The sequence below is a fragment of the Mauremys reevesii genome, linkage group 12, assembly GCF_016161935.1.
Source record: "Mauremys reevesii isolate NIE-2019 linkage group 12, ASM1616193v1, whole genome shotgun sequence".
In the NCBI taxonomy this organism is placed as follows: Eukaryota; Metazoa; Chordata; order Testudines; family Geoemydidae; genus Mauremys; species Mauremys reevesii.
In genome coordinates this window covers 8,991,031-9,010,322 of record NC_052634.1, presented here as the reverse complement: position 1 = coordinate 9,010,322, position 19,292 = coordinate 8,991,031, and the positions used below count along the sequence as shown (strand labels likewise).

Here is a 19,292-nt window from a genome sequence, read left to right as displayed (position 1 = left end):
GTTTATTAAGGAGTGCTTGCCCTCACTTGACATCCATTTAACAGTAGGCAGGGGTCTTTACAATCCATTCAGCAGTGGATCTCTCTGCCCTTTGAGAGGTCAGGACAGCTATTAAAATGCCTGTCTGATGGAAGTAAGCTGCTTACTTTGCTAAGCCCCAGCCTAAAGACTGATTCCTGGCCTGTTTTCTCTGCTTCAACCCCTCGCTTTCCATTTCCCTTCCACCTTTTGTTTCAGTCCCAGCTTCTAGCTCTTGCTAAATCATCTTTTTACCCATCTCTCCTCACTCTGCTTCATCTTCTTCCTTTTTTACATGCCTGACTGTGCACCCCTTACACCAGTAGCATTTACTAGCACTGCACGACTGGCCCCACTGGGTTCTGCTCACATCAGTAAGTACTTATTCATGTTGGGCGGGGATTGCAGAATCAGGCCATCGGTATCTGAACTCTTTGCACATCACCTCTGCACTAAGTCCAGAGATCTCAAAGCCCTTTACAGATAAAATTAAGTGATAAAACCTTGTGAGGTATGAGTTGTTAAATGCATTTTACAACTAGGTCAGCTGATAAACAGAGTTTACGGTACCTGCCACAGTGTCACGCAACAAGTCAGATGTCAAATGGAATTGAATTCAGGAGTCACTGCACCCTGCTCAAACCACTAGGCTATTTATATCTTTTACAAATGATACAAACTCTTAAGAAGTCTCTCCTGATCTTAGCGGCAACTCAATCTGGTATAATCTGTGGGCGTGACTAGTCCTGTTCTCATGGTATTTTAATTCTGCCATCTCTCATGTTTGGTTGCAGAGAAGATGCAGAGGCTCCAAAAGCCCATCTAGTCAAACCCGGCTCCTCTTCCTCTGGCTCCAGAAGCTCACGTTCAGGCTCCTCCTCAACTAGATCGACAGCCAACAGTGCCTCTCGCAGCCAACGGACTTTGTCCACGGAAGCCACCCCTCATATAACTCCTCCGCAGTACAGCCGGGTGGAGACAGAGGGAAGGGAAATTGATCCAAAGAAAGTTAACCATGCCACCCTGGTGAAAATGGGAGCCACCCCAGTCATGCTGCCTGCTCAGAGCCGGGCTTTTCAGACCGTTTGACTGCTCACCTGCAATTCTGAGACTCCAGCCATCCAGAACTACTGTACACGCCACCAGCCATATAAGAATAATTAGATTAGCTTATCTTCCTGGGTAGTTGTTTTTTTTTTAACCACTTCTGATTATTCACTCCACGAGAAGCCCTCAACTTCATCTCTTTCTGCATATTCCTACACTGCGGTTCAGACACTGATTTTTTTTTAAAGAGTTCTGAAGTTGGAGAAAAAAGGGGGCTTTATTTTGTAGTTAATATTAAAAAAGGGAATGTTGGGTACTCTGAAAATATAGCTGAAAATCTGGACAGCTAAGCACTGTGAAAATTAAGTGTCATGTTCTGGGGCCTGGAAACAAATCTCAGGATTTTTTAAAAAGGGATCATCAGAGGCACAAGACGTAAAATATTCCGGTGGGGTTCTGAAAAAATCTTTTGTACAGGTTTTTAAGAAATTGATAAATGAGCCATTCTCTTGTCCTCCGATGCAGTAACTTAGGTGAGGATAGTCCTCTGATCACCTTCAAAGGGAATTGTCAGCTGCTTCATATTTTTGCATGACGCCTTTTAGCAAAATAACAGTAGGAGGCAAAAACTCAAACCAAATGGCAAACGATAACTCAAATCAGTATTGAGAACCAGCAGTAATGTAACAGATAGAAGTAATGTTTGTGCTGAAGAAAGGACTTTCATTGTTAGGGGATGCAGGTACAGTAATTGCAAGAGGAAACTGAAGACTGAGTGAATATCAACATGGTCCCACTGTAAAGGAACTGTATAAATCAGCAAAAGGTACTACAAAAAGGTAAAATCAATCTATGGGAGATCATAATCAGGCCCTGAATCCCAAATAAAGGAAGGCCCTTGTGAGGTGAGGGCTAGTGATTGAATAGCATTAGAAGCCCTGGAGGATGAACTTGGAGTGTGTCCTTCTTGGTACCAGAGATGATGATGCAGAAGTCTGGGATGAGCAGTACTGCAGAAGCCTTGTGAACTGTCCCACAGCTGAATGAACAATGTGGTGGAATTGTCTCGCATACTTCCAAGTAAGATCTGAGGTGCGTTGGTGGAACATGGTGTGAGGCCACACAGGGAATAGACAACCAATTTAAAACTAATTTGAAATCAAATACTTTTGTTATGCAATACTTAATTCACCTGTGGAACTCAATTTTCTTACCTCAATTACTGAGGTAAGAATATAACATAAGAACATAAGAACATAGCATGACTCCAAAAAGTATTAGACATTTACAAGAAACATACAAATTATATTAGATAGGATAAACATTTATAGAGGATATAAACTCTCATTCTTCAACTTGCAAACTTTAGGGATAAACTTCCCCTGGGGGCAGATTATTCCATAATTGTCCAGCCTGGTATTTATTGCATCTTCTTCTGAAGCACTTGGTACTGGCCACTGTCAGGCACAGGACACTGGACCAGATGGACCATTGGTCTGATCCAGCAAATGCTATGTTCCTGTATTCCTAAATTCAGGACTTAATAATTATGGTAACTGAGTTTTACTCTTACCAATGGGAGAGGGTTTTCTCCATCCCATGGAAGAAGTCCATTGGAAACATACCAGTACTGTACAGAGAACTGAGCAAGTATGAATCTGTAATTCTTTAATTTGAGGGATTAAAGTTAACCTCCTTTTCTGACAGAGGCAAAGTATTTTAGACTTTTTGATGGAGACTTTAGAAAATAATGGCTTGTGATGTCCCCCAGAGGCACCAAAACCTGATCAAACACAAACCTCTAAATGTTTCTTCTATCAGGAGATAGAGTTTCATAGCCATTTGGGGGAATCCGTGAGGAATTTTAGATGGCCTGTATTCTGGAGAACTTAACTTTCTAATAACAGTAACCAACCTCCTTAATCTTCACATGCAAAAATATTCACTTCCCTCCCTTACCCAAACTACAATATTACCACTCTCAGAGGTGCAACATATCAGCATTGCTGTGCAAGGGGAATAGTCTGGAGTCACACATATAATCTTGAAAGCTCATTGCAAAAGCCCCAAATTATATCATCTTTTGGTTAGATCTTCTGCTTTCATGCTGCAGTGCATGGTATTGGCCATGATATTGTTTTACTTATGATCTTTTCAATACTAGCCAAAATGCAAAGACATTTCTCATTGACCTACCCCTTCATAAACAGGTGGTTGAAATTAGGGGTTTGTCTACAGGTGAGGTTGCACCCATTTAACTAAGCACATGCTTTAAAATCAATGCAGTTAAACCGGCACAAAAGACGTAAATCAACATTACACCTAGTTTGTATTGATTTAGCTCAAGTTGATTAGGAGCAGCTAAAATGAAATAAGCCAGTCTTAAACCAAAATGAGTGTTTATCCAGGGGGTTGCACCAGTTTAACTAATGGCTTGTCTACACTTAAATTCTTCCATCGACCTAGTGCAGTCTACACGGAGATTTAGGTCGGCTTAATTATGCCACTCAGGGGTAAGGATTTTTCACACCTCTGAGTGACATAGTTATGCCGATCTAATTGTCTCATGTAGACCAGGCCGAAGTTGGTAAAAAAAAAAAAAATGATTTAAGTTAAACCAGTATGTAATGGGATAAGCAGGACTTGTTAAGTAGTGCATAGCTTTTGTGTTGGACCGCTGCACAGAGATTAATCTCACTAGTTGTTGTTTAAATGACGACAGAAGGCTACAATTTTACCCAGCATACCCACAGTAAATTCATTGCTGGGAACATGTAACTCATTGCTGGGAACATGTATTTCATATAAGTAATTATTGTATTAACTTCCTAATTACAGAAATCTATGACTGAGCACCCAGAGGCTTATTACCAGAGCATGGAGGTTAAGGATTCGAAAAGCTGAGTTGGCTGAGCTGATCTAGATACAAGATACTGTATATTCTTTTTGAGCCTTTACTTGATACTCTAGATTCCCAGCCAAACTTGCCATTCTTTTATTGAAACTAGCAAAGTACAAGCCATGAAACTGCTGTTCAGACCAGATACCAATTATCTTACAGGTTTAAATGAAGTCAACACTGAACTTCATTGCTAAATATGAAACCAAAAAGAAAAAAGCTAACTAAACAAAGGGAATGTGAGATAGAGATTATTTCAAAGAATCATAAACATTTCATTTTCAAAGGGACATTTTCTGAGTTCATCATGGTACAATCAGGAGTTTTCGAAGGGAAACAATTCAGTTAACCTATAAGCCAAACTTTTTGTAAAATATTGTATTTAAAGCATTTACTGTTATGATGTATACCAATTATTGCTATAATGTGATTGCTTACATTCTTATGTAGTTTTATTTTGTTTCTCAGTGGCTAAACTGAGTTTACTTCTCTCTTCTAGTACCTGCTATAATTGGTGTACTTGTCCTGTGTCTGAGCAACACAGAGGAAAACAAATATTTATTATAGATTCCTTTGAATCAACAATTTAATAAAACTGTTTGGGGTTTTTTGGTTTTGTTTTGTTTTTTAATAAAGATACTGCACTTAAAAAGTCTGCAGTTGAATTAAACTAATAAAAAATGCTCTACTTTCTGAGCTTTATTATACTATACACAATCAAGCAAGACACCAAGCAAAAGCCCTGAACTGGTAAAAGAGTGTTTTGAAACTCATAATCATTCTGTACTTGCAGTGTCTGGTGCTTTAGAAATTCTGAGGAAATCACAGTTCCTGCCCCTGACCTTACAGTCTGAATTGAACACAGTACATAAATAGGGAGTGAAATCCTGGCCCCATTGAAATCAATACGAATTTTGCCATTGATTTCAATGGAGGTAGGATTTCACTGATGATATTTAGGTTGAGGGTGTAAATTTCAAACTAATAAGGTAGGGTAGATATTGTGAGTCACAACACTGCTCACAATAAAGGACAAATACTGCTCACAATAAAGACAACCTCAGAAATTCATCCCTACACCTGAACCATCACATTTCAGAGATATCTACTAAATGGTATGCAGGATGACAATAAAACCCTCAAAAACTAACTGATTTCCATTGCAAAGATTCTGGCTTTTCCTGCTTGCTTGGATGTTTTATGCAAAGATATGCAGTTGGCATACTCTTAACCACATTGCACAGGGTGTGACATTTTTCACAGCCCTGAGTGACATAGCTAGGATAATCTAACTTTTAGGTGTGGACCAAGCCTTAGATCCTACAGAACTGCAAATGATAAAATGAAATGCAACAAAGACAATCCATCGCCATTAGTGAAGCTTCACAAAACTCTAGACGCTAACAAAATAATTATATTTGGCCAAATCATGAGGTCCTTAATTCAAGGCAAAATTCTGCACCGTGTGCTGGAGGGGTTGCAATGTGGTTGGAGGCCTTAGGAGGAATGCCAGGCTCCTAGAGTGTGTATCCCAGAGAGGGTGCAGGATGCTCTCTGCTCCACACCCAACCATCTCTGTGGAGATGAAGGGCCCTGGCTCACTTTGCCTCTCCTCACCTTTTCAGACAGCTGAGTGAGGGGAGGGTGTCGGAGCTAGTATGGAGCAGAAAAAAACGCTATTAAACAGAATTCTGACCCTGCCCTTGTGCACAGGGGTGGAAAACAGTTTGAACCCTCTCTCACTGCACATCCATGCAGGGACTGGAGAGAATCTAGACCTCTAGCTCCTACTCAGGCAGACTCCCATTGACTTTATTATGGGGATTTTTACTTCATTTATAGAATCTAAACAATTCACAGTAACACTGAGCTTACCTGACTCTAATTGGTTTATGATATTATGACATTCCGGGATGCAATCCAGACCAGTGAGGGGCTGCATCTCCCTTGCCTGGCAACCTGGGGTGCCTGTTATACAGACAAAACGACACAGGATCTTTTCAGGGGGCAAGACAAAGATGCCACATTTATTATGATAACAATTTGATTTATGACCAATAACTAATATCTTAATCCTTATACACACACACATTATACCTAATACCTATACACACACACACACACATCCATCAGATGTTCTTCAGCTGCTGCATAGTTATCAGTCCTGAATATAGCTTGAGATCGTGGCTTGATTTTGCAGCTTGGGTTCGTAGCTTGTGGTGGCTAACTGGCTAGGAAAGCCGGGCACAAGGACGAGCTGGGTCTCTGTTGGGCATGCACCGATGCCCTTCCATGTTGACAGCAGAAAGTTACCCTTCAAAGTCTTCCATCTCACCCATCCTTTTTGTAGGCTTTAGTTTGAATCCAGAGTCTATAGGTCTTGCTGTGTCACGCTGCCTCTGGGTTTGGTGATTGATCACCCGTCAATTGCAGGCATGACTTTCAGCCTGGGACCTGGCTTTGATCTTCCTTCTATTGTACCTTTTCTTTTTAGGGTGGACTCTTCTTACTTTGTTAGGCCTCTTGTCTGCATCTTCAGCTGGTGGTGTTTGAACTCTATTTCATCAGGACAGGCTGGGGCTGGAGGCTGATTCCATCATCCATACATACCTCAGGCTTTACAAATTTGCACATGTGCAGCGCAGCAGCAAAACACACACCACAAGCAGCTGCAGCAAATTGCTGCTGCAGCTGCAGCGCGCGCCCCAGCAGCCCCAGCGGCCCAGCCCAGCGCTGCCAGCCGCTCCTCCACAGGAGCTGGAGGAGCTGGGGCGCTGGAGAGGTTTTTTTCTCGCGGCGCTGCGCTGACTACACAGCTAGCGCAGGCGCGCGCCGCCCGCGCGCGCCGGCCAGCGCAGCTTTGAAGTAGCCAGGCATAGCCTTTTTGGCTTTGGCTATTCTTGCAGCGCGCCGCCGCGCCCGCGCGGCGCGCGCGAGCGCGAAAGCGCAGCAGCCCCCAGCGCTGCGCGCTCTCTCCCAGCGCTGTCGCTGTCCTCCCCCCCTCCGGGGGGGGGAATACGGACAGCGCTGGGAGCCGTGCTGCGCTGCTGCTGTTGCACACTGCGCGCTTTAGGCGCCGCACAGCGCAGCAGCAGAGGTGGTGTTTCACACCCTGCTGCAGCGCTGCAAATTTGCAAGTGTAGCCAAGCCCTTAGTCACACATCTAAACTAAACTAATAAGATTACAGTAGGATTTGCAAAAATGAAGGCTGGAGGAAGCTTTTACAAAATGGAGTGAGCGTTTTAAAATGGGGTTTGAATTACAATATGGCAAACAGTGAACAGAAGTTACAATACTGAAACAGTGCAAGTCTCAGTGATTTAAGCAGGAATTGGATTGTCTGTGAAACTTACAAAGGCAACTGACTGGACAGCTATGGCTCTTAACAAACATCTTTATTGTCAATTAGCCAGTTCTTGGGGTAACCGGTTTGATGAATGAATGTTGTTTCATTCATAAAACTTTACTTATGAAGTTACATTAATAAAGTGAACAATTAAAAACAATTTAAGTCATCAGTTCTACATGCCTCACAATGCTCTGCTGCTGTAGCTTCCACTTGTGCCACTCACAAACAGACTGCCAGCATGCAGGTCACACCCTGAGTGTCTGTGTATAGCCACAACCCTAGTCCAGCACCACTGCTGACCCAGAAGCCCGCTAGCAAACACCAGCCACACTCTGGCTTCCAGCAGCCTTGGTTACTATTTGCAACAAACTCCCAGTATCGAATTTCACCCCAAAAATGTATACTCTGTCCGTCCCTCTCCTGGACAGTTCAGATATTTTCAGTCCGTTGCCTGCGCTAAAGGGATCAATATCCAACAGTCTGCTACTTTAAATAGAGTTACCACAGCACCCAGCTTAACCACAACACTGGATTAGTTTTGATTAAAGAATAAAGCAAGTTTATTTAACTACAAAGAGATAGGTTTTAAGTGAGTGCATGTACGAGCATTAAAGTCAGAAATGGAGAAATAAAGATAAAATGCTTCCTACTACTAAATCGTAACAAACTAAATTTGGTTCAAGGTGAAGTCCCTCACCATATGACCAAATTCTTAGGCCAGCATCTGCTCCCAAAGTCTAAAGGCAGTTTCTTTTGTCGTCTTAGGTGAATGAGAGAGAGCTGGATAGAGAGAGATACCTTGAGATGTTTTTGTCCCCCACTTTTATAGTCCAGTCCCCTTTGAAATGCATTTTATTGAGGGTTACCCATTTATTTCCACTGTGAGGACAGAGATAAGGAATCTTGTGCTGAAAAAGGTTTCAAGCTGTTTGCTACGATGCAGATCTGTTTGTTCCTGTCTCCTTTGTCTTTAAGAACTTGTTTACTCACACTTGTCTGGTAAACATATTTCAGATCTAATTTCAGCTTATGTTTATAGCTTTGCACATATATAATGTTGCTATACACATTTCATCATATTATTGACCAGTGAGTTGTTAGTTTTCAAATGATACCTCACAAGGCATATTTTGTACAACAATTATTACAATGGAGTGTAGGGTGTGACTATAGGGGTGTATTCGGTCACAGATATCTGACCATCTTTTAGCCTCAGGTAGTATGACTGTTTAGGGTTTGTGATGGGCCATATGCTTGTTTTGTATCAAAGGTTCCTAAAGAAGCATATTTTAGGCGAACAAATACAATTTTCCACAAATGTCCTTCCTAGCTGCTATTTTAAATACACCCTCTTTGCTGGGACACTTCTGCTGCAACAACTCATTTTGATAGCATGAGTGGTATGTGGCCGTGGATTACTATATATATTTCCACTCAGATAAATAATGTGGAGATTGTTGCATTGTTATCCCTTGGTTTATTTCAATACATTAGCACTGATTATGGGCAAGAGAAGCTTACAAAGGATTAAAAAGTGGGATTGAAAAGATACCATTGAGGCCAGATTTTCCTCAATGGAGAAAACTCTGCATCACCCTAAAGCAACCCCTTCTGACAAATATAGGGCCAGTTTTCCTCTGACAGGCGAATTGATCTGATGCAGGGAATTAGGGCATGGGGGGAAAATGGAGGATCTTCACCTACTCCCCCACCAAAGGATAAAAAGGAAGGCTGCAGGTTGACCCTCACTGCTAGAAAAATGTATTATATTGTGAGATGTTCCCTGAAGTAAACAGCTAAGTACGTTTTTTAAAAGGCATTAGCCGATGTATTATAAATAAGAACAGCATTTGCAGTTGCTAGGATAAAAATTACAAGTACTGTCAATTGTTTCAGGACATAAAATGATCACCAGCAGGTTTAGGAAACAATTACCATTAACCTCCATGGTACTGTATTGCACTATGTTGTGGAGGTTTTTATGCCTTCCTCTGAATCATGTAGCACTGGCCACTGTTGGTGATAGAATACCTGATAGGCCCACTGACCTATTTTGCTATGGAAAATCCTATGGTATATTAGATAGTGAAGTACATTATGTAGGGGAACAGGATTACACCTTTCACAAAAGCATCCAGAACTGGCCACTGTCTAAGGCCTGGTCTAAACTAAGGGCGGGGGTTGAACTAGGGTACGCAAGTTCAGCTACGCGACTTGCTTACCCGTCCAGATGCGGCGGGGTCGAACTCCGTGGCTCCAAGGTCAACTCCACCACCGCCGTTCGCGGTGGTGGAGTTCCGGAGTCGACCGGAGCGCGCGGGGAGTTCGAACTATCGCATCTTGATTAGATGCGATAGTTCGAACTCGGAGAAGTTGAACTCACCACGTTGACCCGTGCGGTGAGTATGGACCTGCCCCAAGGCAGAATATCAGACAAAACAGACCTCAGAAAGTTCTGGTGTGGCATACTCTAATGTTCTATAATAGAAGATTTAATAAGTAGACACATTTGTTTTGCCTCCCTCCGAAGCATTCAGCACTGGACACTATTGGAGACAGCATAGCAGACAAAATGGACTATTAATCTATTCCAACACATGGTAGCAATAATAATGATAGTTAGATTATTTACAATGCTTTTCATTAGATTGCAGAGTGCTTTACAAAAGAGGTCAATATCATTTCCCCCATTTTACAGATTGGGAAACTGAGGTATGAGATGCAGTGACTTGCTCGAGGTCACCTGGCAGGCCTGTTGCAGACCCAGACAGAGAAACCAGGTCTCCTGAGCCCCAGTCTAGTGATCTAACCACTGGACAACACTGCCTCCCGTATGCTCTGGTATTACACAGTGAGATGCAAATAGTGCATGCTCTCCATTAAAATATCATACATTAGCCATTGTTGGAAATCAACCCATGCTACTTAGACAACTGAATTATCCCTTATGGAGAAGCCTATGGTATGATATTACACAGTGGGATACACAGGAATTAAACAGCTGTGTCCTGGTCACTGGAGAAGACAGGATACTAGGTTAGATGAGTCAATGGCTGATCTGCTGTGTCAATACTTCTAGTTTGATATGATGGGTGAAATATGTAATGGAGAGGTGGGGTGGATCGCACTTTTCTGTGAAGCAGTGTTACTCAATCTCTTCACATTAGCAACCCCTTATTCAACGTGAAATTGTTTTGACTATTCCCTATTTACTATTTAAAAGTAAAATAAACAAACCAAAAACAAACCAATGGTAATATATCTAATCTGAACCTGTACTTGTTTTCAAAGGTTGACAGGAAACACTTGACCTTGAAGAGTATTGAATGAGCAGGCAGTGGGAGAGGGTTTTTTTGCCTTTAATAATACATAGCTTATATACTAGTTTTTGTCAGCAGAGCTCAATATGCTTTACCAAGGAGCAACATTACCCCTATTTTAGGGATGGGGAAACTGCAGCACTGAGCAGTGATGTGACTTGGCCAACACCAGAACAAGCACCTAGAGCTCCCCAATTCCAGCCCAGTGCCTTATTCACTAGGCCACATTACCCCACCCCATATGTGGTACTGCTTTGGATTGTAATGGGGGATGCTTAAAACTCAGGCCAACCTAGCTACATCACTCAGGGAAGTGAGATGTTTAGCCCCTCTCTCCCCCAAGACATGGCTATGCCAACCTGTGCCCTGGTGTAGACAGGGCTCCGTGATGGAAGAATTCTTCCCAGCTGCCTGCCTCTGGTGAGGTCACAGGGTGCTGGAACCATTTGTACAGTGTGTGTGTGTGCTGTGAGCCATTGAACCAAACAGTAGGTCCTGTATATAATGGAAACCTCTTTAAGTTGGGGGTGCTGCAGGGAGCACCCCGCCCCGTTCCAGCACCTATGGGTGAGGATGGATTACTACAGCGTCTACAGCAGAGCCACTGCACCACGGGCCCCCAGCGACACGCTGCAGGGCATGAGCACTGGGGGACAGACCTTGGCATGCCCCCCCCCGACAGACATACACGGGGGGGGGTCAGGAAGAGGTGCATCATGGGACGGGTAGCGGGGCTCCTGGGTAGGAGAGGACTGGGGGGGGGCTTCCCCTGTGACCCCCAGCCTGGGCTGTGCGCCCCTGATCGCGCCCCCTTTGGACTCCCTGCCCCCCCCGCTAAACCGCCATTTTGTTTCCTGTCCCCGCTCTCCCTCCGCGCCCGGCGCTACCGCCTATGCAACGAGCTCTCTTAGTTCCGCGCTCGGATTGGTCTGTCCCTCCCCACGCCCACTTTCGAAATATGCAAATACAGCCACGCTGTGATACGATTGGTTAAGTTACCGGCCTTCCTTCCGACGTCTCCCCACCGGCCGGCGTCCGGTCCCCTGTATGCAAATAAAGCGGCAGCCTGGAGCTCTGATTGGATCCCGCCCTTCCTCAGCTCCACCCCGTCCGGCGACTGGCCCCTTCCCCGGCCGGGCCCGGGCATGAAGGTTCGAGAACGCCGGCCGGCAGGCCCGCCTCCTTCCTGTGTGCGTCACTGAGGGGGCGTGCTCCGCTCGCCGCGATTGGCTCCTGAAGGGGGGAGGCGCGGCAGGATTGGCCGGCTGGCGGGGAAGGGGCGCGTCAGTTCTGGAAGGTTCTGATGGGGGTATATAAAGCGTGTGTGGGGCCGGCAGCCGGTCTCATTCAGCACCGCAGCACCAGCACCACCGTTTCTCCCTGAGCCACCTCGCGCTGAACAGGTACGGATGGCGCCTCGAATCGCGGTTAGCCAGGAATGCCGGGCGGGAGCGACCTCAGCCAGGCCGGGCTTGGCGCGGGGGCGGCGGGATCCGTAGCCCGGCCGGGCTCTCGGGGAGGGGGGTTGCAGCCTCGCTTCTACCCGGTTCGTTGTTTTCGCGGAGGGGGGGGTGGAGGAAGCGGGGCCCGGAGCTTCCCCCTCAGCCGGCTGGCGCGCTCGCGGCCCAGCCCCCCCTCCCGGGTGTCCTCGTGTCCGCCCCGGCAGCGGCTGCCGGCTCCCTGGGCCCGGCAAGCGGCGGGGAGCGAGCTAGGCCGCGCCGCTCGGCTCCCTGCGGGGGGGGGGGGTGGAGGGGAGACTACTTGTGGCTTCCGGCCGGCGTCAGCCTGGGCCCGTCCCACGTGCCCAGCGCCGCGTCCCGCTGGTTCGGGGGGGCGGGGAGGGAAGAACTGTCCGCGTGACACCGCCCCAGCGGCTGGTTCCGCAGGGGCCGGCGAGAGCGCAGGCGCTAGAGTTCGCGGCCTGCCGGCCACGTGGTGCGGCGGGGCATGCTGGGACATGTAGTCCGAGGGGCTGGGCCCGCACGTGGGCTGCGTGAAGCGGTGCATGTTGGGGTCTTTCAGTCCCTGCGCCCGCTCTCATTCCTGGCTGCGTTTCCCCGTGGCTCTGAGACGGCTGCTGTGGTGCAGTATGGAGACAGCCGGCGCCACCTTCACCCACGTGGCCCGGATGAGCCCCTCCTACCCCGCATGCCGGGGCGTTTGCGCTGCAGAACGGGATTAAGTTGCAGCCACGTTTTCCCATCCCGTCAGCTTTTGTTGGCCAAATTGCAATAAGTAATACAGGATTCTGTACCCCCAGGCATGGACTGTGGCTTTGTCCACCCGACTAAAAGACCACGTGACCTTAAGGGTTAGCTGTAAATGTAAACTTCATGAGTCACTTAGCTACTAAATTGCAAGGGATTTTGTCTCTTCCTGTAAATTATTTTTGTTAGCTTCAGTCTGAGGCCACATGGTATCTTGAGTCTCTCAGACTAGCTATGAGAACAAAGGCACAACTCCACATGAATTATTGATACTTTGCGGGTAAGCAAATAGAAACATTAGCTACTAAACTCATGAAGTTTAAATCTTGCTACTGTTGCTTTTAGTTTTTAAAAGGAAAACATTGGTTCTGATTTGTCTTATACCTAATTTAGGAGATTTTGTTAAACATGGGCAACACACACTGAAGTGTTTGCATGTGTAGTAAACAAAGCTTCTCATTTACAGGCAAAATGTCTAAGGGACCAGCAGTTGGAATTGATCTTGGCACCACATATTCCTGTGTTGGTGTCTTCCAACATGGCAAGGTGGAAATCATTGCCAATGATCAGGGTAACAGAACCACGCCAAGTTATGTTGCCTTCACAGACACAGAGAGGTTGATCGGCGATGCTGCAAAGAACCAAGTTGCAATGAATCCTACTAACACAGTCTTTGGTAAGTAAAGACATGAGCCTTTAAAACTGGGATGAGAACATTAAACTGAATAAAGTTGCTGTATTGTTGCTTGGCTAGCATAAACTGTATCGCTCTTCAGCTTGTTGGTGGTATAGCCTCATGCCAAATTGGGCTCTCTAATTTGGATGTGAGGACTCTAGCTCCTTCCATCTACATCTCCATTGTTTGCATGTTGGCATCAGTTTAAGCAGCAATGCCTGGTTGCTTTCAATGAACAAATTCTAGGACTGAAGGAACCAAATGCCTTTTTTACAGCACATCCTGTGCTGTAGGTTGGTGCTCAAATTGGCATGAGGCATAAGTTATTTAGACTCCGGTTCCATTCATAGTTCGAAATGATCCCAGATAATTATATTAAGCTTATTGTGTTTTCAGCTTTCATTGAGTTCAACTGTTCCATTTTTAACTAGTATACAGGTTAAAGCTCTAAATTAGTGGTTTTTTCAACCTGTAATCTGCAGACTGTCCAATATATTTCAGGGTGGTCTGCACATCCCAAGGTGGAAAACTACTACTCTAAATTATGCAACCTCCACTTACCCCTAAAGCAGAGACTTTTGCCCTTGTCCTGATACTAGTAGATAGGATGGCTTAAATCTGCGCATACCATGGCAGGAGTCTCCATAATTCCACTGACCAAAACAGCTAGATATTTGGGGAGGGGAGTTGCCTCATTTGAATTAACACTTCAGTTATATCCTGTCTCTAATCTCAGCGTGTTTTTTGTAGAATGATTACAAAGTGAATTAGAATTGCTGACAATAGCAACTCTTTTCAGATGCAAAGCGGCTGATTGGTCGTAGATTTGATGATGCTGTTGTCCAGTCTGACATGAAGCATTGGCCTTTCACTGTGGTGAATGATGCTGGCAGGCCAAAAGTCCAGGTTGAGTACAAAGGAGAGACCAAAAGCTTCTACCCAGAGGAAATATCTTCCATGGTATTGACCAAGATGAAGGAGATTGCAGAAGCATACCTTGGGAAGGTGAGATTTGTAAACAGAGTAGCTCAGCTCTCCTAGAATTTAAGGGGTTAATGGTCTCAAACCTTGCTTGATCTTGATTTCATATGTTCATATACCATGTAGATGGTCTCAGCTAATTCTGACTTTTTCTCCTGCCCAGACTGTTACTAATGCTGTGGTCACGGTACCGGCCTACTTCAATGACTCCCAGCGCCAGGCCACAAAAGATGCTGGAACCATTGCAGGTCTCAATGTGCTCCGGATCATCAATGAACCAACAGCTGCTGCTATTGCTTATGGTTTGGACAAGAAGGTGAGCAAGCTGTAATATAGAACAGCTAAACAGCATAGTAGACTGTTCCTAGTCAGCTCAATATTGGTGAGATGTGACACATACGTAACAGAAAACACTCTCTATTCTTTCCAGGTTGGAGCTGAAAGGAATGTCCTTATCTTTGACCTTGGTGGTGGCACTTTTGATGTTTCAATCCTCACTATTGAGGATGGCATCTTTGAAGTAAAGTCAACTGCAGGTGATACCCACTTGGGTGGGGAGGACTTTGATAACCGTATGGTCAACCATTTCATTGCTGAATTCAAGCGTAAGCACAAGAAGGATATTACTGAGAACAAGAGAGCAGTTCGCCGTCTCCGCACAGCTTGTGAACGTGCAAAGCGTACCCTCTCCTCTAGCACTCAGGCCAGTATTGAGATTGACTCTCTCTATGAGGGCATTGATTTTTACACCTCAATTACCAGAGCTCGTTTTGAAGAGTTAAATGCTGATCTGTTCCGTGGCACCCTGGATCCTGTGGAGAAGGCCCTGCGGGATGCCAAATTAGACAAATCACAGATCCATGATATTGTACTGGTTGGTGGGTCCACCCGAATCCCCAAGATTCAGAAACTGCTGCAGGATTTCTTCAATGGCAAAGAGTTGAATAAGAGCATCAATCCTGATGAAGCTGTGGCTTATGGTGCAGGTAACTAATTTCCCCCATAAATTTCTTGGCATGTAATGTTGGATTTTGGCTGTGTGTGTGAAGTCTGCAAAAGACTGACACAACACTCAAGCTATGGCTAGTAAGAGTCTCCCAAGCTTATACTTAAATGTTTGTGACCTGTGGATCACAATAGCATCAACGACAAATCACATAGGCACAGTATATTCACTAAGCGTATTTCTTAAATTCTATGGGATAGCATCTTTCCAGTTTACTCGCGTTGATGAATTTGGTTCCAAAGCCATTCGTAGTTTCCACCAGAAGTTGACTGATGATGGCTAAAACCTTCCTTGGATGTCTGAGCGAGTTGATACCTGTTTTCCAGTGACAGTATTTTTTGGCAGTGTCTTGACTTGACTTTTCTTTTCAGCTGTTCAGGCTGCCATCTTGTCTGGGGACAAGTCTGAGAATGTACAAGACCTGCTGCTGTTGGATGTCACTCCTCTATCTCTTGGTATTGAAACAGCTGGAGGTGTCATGACAGTCCTGATCAAGCGAAACACTACAATCCCCACTAAGCAGACTCAAACATTCACCACTTACTCTGACAACCAGCCTGGTGTACTTATTCAGGTATATATCTGGATTGGAGTAATGATTCTTCAGAGGGTTACGGGGCTGCTACTCGTTGCATTCACCACCTCTCTACTGCAGCAAAACGAGTGTAACCTCATCCATTTAAACTTCCAACTCCTCTTGTAAGTTAGTACTGTACTTACAATGGAAGTTGATCTGCTGATGAGTTAGTGAGTAGACTATAAAGACATGGTGGGTTTGAAGAATTTCTTCCCTGTTTGAGAGTTGATTCCTGTGAAGGAGTAACTTATGGCCGCAATGATGAAAATGTTCCAAAATCATTCGTAGTTTCCACCAGAGGTTGAAAGACCCATGTTGGCTCAAGTACCTTCCTTGGATGTCTGAGCGACCATAACACATACTTCACTTGACTTCCTGATCCTTAGGAAAATAAAGTTGAAAGTACTAGCTTTAATGTAACAGATTAAACTTCATGTAGCAAAATGCTTATGCTTTTGTTGGCTCTTGTTCTCCCCCCATGCCAGGTCTACGAAGGGGAGAGAGCCATGACAAAAGACAACAACTTGCTGGGCAAGTTTGAGCTGACTGGCATCCCTCCAGCTCCAAGGGGTGTACCTCAGATTGAAGTAACATTTGATATTGATGCCAATGGCATCCTTAATGTGTCTGCTGTGGACAAGAGCACTGGCAAGGAGAACAAGATCACAATTACCAATGACAAAGGTAGGCAGTGCATAGTCCTTTGGTGGGGTTGTAAGGTGGCTGCAGTAGTTGTAGGACTCCATAATGGCCCCTGAAGTGGGCGGGGGTGCATATACCAGTGATGCATTGAATGAAAGTCCAATCTTACTGCTTTAGAGGTACTAGAACCACCAGTTCCAGCTCCTTTCTCACAACTACCACCTTGCTGGGGTGTGCCCCAAGCTAAAGCAGCTGCCCAGTCACCAATTTGTCCTGATAGGGAAAGTTAAAACAATGTTGCACATTGCACAGGCATTAAATTCTGGTGCAATATTGGACTGTACTTTTTTGTTCTGCATACTGAACACTCCAAAAAAAACCCCATGGGTTGATAGTTTGAGCCCTAAAAAAATCACACTCCATGAGTAGAAAACTTAAAGTAATGTGGCCTACACACCAACTGACTTGCCATAATCTTCCAGGTCGCTTAAGCAAGGAAGACATTGAACGCATGGTCCAGGAAGCAGAGAAATACAAAGCAGAAGATGAGAAACAGCGTGATAAGGTGTCTTCTAAGAATTCTCTAGAATCCTATGCTTTCAATATGAAGGCCACTGTTGAAGATGAGAAGCTCCAGGGCAAGATCAGTGACGAGGACAAACAGAAAATCCTGGACAAATGCAATGAAATTATCAACTGGCTGGACAAGAATCAGGTATGTTTAAAATTACAGCTCCATGAGAGGAATTTCATCCAAAAAATTGGAAGTAAAAGCTCCAACAAAGCTTCCTGACTCATTTTAACCTGAGAATGCGCATGCTTCATCAGTGTGCAGCAACAAACTGGCAGTCTCCTGCCACTAATCTTAACTAATGTCTTTTTTTGTGTTGTGTTGGCCTACAGAAGGCAGTGCCAAAATCCAAGGTGGGTTCCTAGTTTCTATGGGGAGGCTGTAGCTGTTGGCCTGGGTTGGGTGGCAGGAGGTCACTAATGGTCGCAATGATGAAAATGATTCCAATGCCATTCGTAGTTTCCACCAGAAGTCAAAAGACAAGTGTTGGCTTAAAGTACCTTCCTTGGATGTCTGAGCGATCATAAAATCTTTCTAAAAGACTGCCTTGTATTTCTCCTCATGCTACAAGATGTCTCCCTCCCTTTTAAAGATAGTCAGATCAGACTCTAGTTGACAAAAGCTAAAAGATGCCTTTTGTGAATGGGTAAAGGGATCGCTCAGTGGCTTGAGCATTGGCCTGCTAAACCCAGGGTTGAGTTCAATATTTCCCTTCCTGAGTGCACTTTTTGCACTGGTAAACAACCAGCAATTCCTTGCAAAAACTGTTCTGACAGTCTCTGACTCCTATAGAATATTAACACACTACATAAGTCTCAAGCTCTTTAGTGGTGGTTTCTGTTAACCTATAGGTTTCCTTCTGCTTAACTTTTCTGTGTTTACACCTAGTTCTAGATTCCAAATTCCTCCTTGTAGCTTGTCAAATGACTTGCTTAGCATACTTCTCTCCCCTCCCCATCCTTGTCACCCAGGAAAGCAGAGATTAGCTATAATAGTGCAAACTTCCCCCTGCTTGCTTAAGTACACTCTTGTCTTAAGGTGCCATCTTACCCAGACCCAAGGTAAATTCTTGAGCTGGCCCTCCAGGGGCACACTTGCAGCAAGTGTACAAATTGCTCTCTATGTTCCAGACTGCTGAGAAAGAAGAGTTTGAACATCAACAGAAGGAGCTGGAGAAGGTTTGCAACCCCATCATCACCAAGCTGTACCAAAGTGCAGGAGGAATGCCTGGTGGCATGCCTGGTGGATTCCCTGGTGGTGGAGCTGCCCCATCTGGGGGGGCCTCATCTGGACCAACCATTGAGGAGGTGGATTAAATGCACTGGAAGCAGCATTCCGCAGCTGGATATTGCTTAGAATTTGAAGGACTCAAGGCTGGGTGCAGTGGCAGTCTAAAAAAAATTCCATATTTGAGCTGCTGTATAAATTGTTTCTGGGCATTTTAGGCATTCTAAATACTTGAACATGTGCACAGGAGCCGGAAGGTGAACACCATTGCACTTTATCAGTACTGTAAACAAGTGCAAATGCAATTCATGTCCTAAGGAATAAAACTTATTTAATTGGCATCAAAAGGCTCTTGTTCTTGATTCATCCCACTCTTTTTTTAAAGAAAAGCAACTTGTAGTTATCATAAGGAATTGAGTAACTGTAAAGCAATTTTTACATGAGACTGGCTTTGCTTCTTCAAGTCTAGCTCTCAGACATGAGCAGCAAATTCCTTAATGCTTGACCTTGGCAAAAAACAATTAGAATGGTCAAGTTATTACAAATGATCAGTGTTCTGGCCTCAACATTTTTTGGTCTGATTATGCTTTGAGCAGGGGTTCTCAAACTGGGGGTGTATAACCTGGGGGTAGCAAGCTGTGAACCTCCACCCCCAACCCTGATTGCCTCCAGTGTTTATAATGGTTTGTTTGAATGTGAACCCCCCCACCCCCATTAGAGGCTTGCTGCGGGAAAGGGGCTCACTGAGACCCAGCTCTTACCAGGTTCTCT

General features: G+C 44.9%; 2 protein-coding genes, 1 long non-coding RNA gene and 3 other non-coding genes across 11 annotated transcripts in view; 5 read left to right on the top strand and 1 right to left on the bottom strand.

Moving 5' to 3' along the window:
* The window catches only part of LOC120375456 (CXADR like membrane protein), an 81,363-nt gene extending 76,759 nt beyond the window's left edge, over positions 1 to 4,604 (top strand). For all 5 annotated transcript variants that reach the window (XM_039496106.1, XM_039496103.1, XM_039496105.1 and 2 more), the window contains one exon: positions 813 to 4,604. In XM_039496106.1, coding sequence (XP_039352040.1) covers positions 813 to 1,107 — 295 coding nt within the window. In that variant the 3' untranslated portion in view covers positions 1,108 to 4,604. The remainder of the gene's footprint in view (positions 1 to 812) is intronic.
* The window catches only part of LOC120375460, a 37,126-nt gene extending 25,339 nt beyond the window's left edge, over positions 1 to 11,787 (bottom strand). Inside the window, exons 1-2 of one of the 2 annotated variants that reach the window (XR_005586559.1) lie at positions 11,634 to 11,787; positions 5,840 to 5,932 (exon numbers count right to left, since the gene is read on the bottom strand). This is a non-coding gene — a long non-coding RNA (uncharacterized LOC120375460). The remainder of the gene's footprint in view (positions 1 to 5,839; positions 5,933 to 11,633) is intronic. The other variant, XR_005586558.1, reaches the window with a different exon arrangement.
* Positions 11,788 to 11,901: 114 nt separating this feature from the next.
* HSPA8 (heat shock protein family A (Hsp70) member 8) lies at positions 11,902 to 18,862 on the top strand. The gene is made up of 9 exons (XM_039496102.1): positions 11,902 to 12,037; positions 13,308 to 13,517; positions 14,317 to 14,522; positions 14,662 to 14,814; positions 14,929 to 15,484; positions 15,876 to 16,078; positions 16,567 to 16,765; positions 17,206 to 17,438; positions 18,425 to 18,862. Exons 2-9 carry the CDS (start codon positions 13,313 to 13,315, stop codon positions 18,608 to 18,610), a joined length of 1,941 nt encoding a protein of 646 aa, XP_039352036.1. The 5' UTR covers positions 11,902 to 12,037; positions 13,308 to 13,312; the 3' UTR covers positions 18,611 to 18,862.
* Positions 15,721 to 15,811, top strand: LOC120375954. The gene has a single exon (XR_005586886.1). It is a non-coding gene; the product is annotated as a small nucleolar RNA SNORD14 (small nucleolar RNA).
* On the top strand, positions 16,335 to 16,430 carry LOC120375956. The gene has a single exon (XR_005586887.1). It is a non-coding gene; the product is annotated as a small nucleolar RNA SNORD14 (small nucleolar RNA).
* LOC120375953 lies at positions 17,718 to 17,815 on the top strand. The gene has a single exon (XR_005586885.1). It is a non-coding gene; the product is annotated as a small nucleolar RNA SNORD14 (small nucleolar RNA).
* Positions 18,863 to 19,292: the final 430 nt, after the last annotated feature.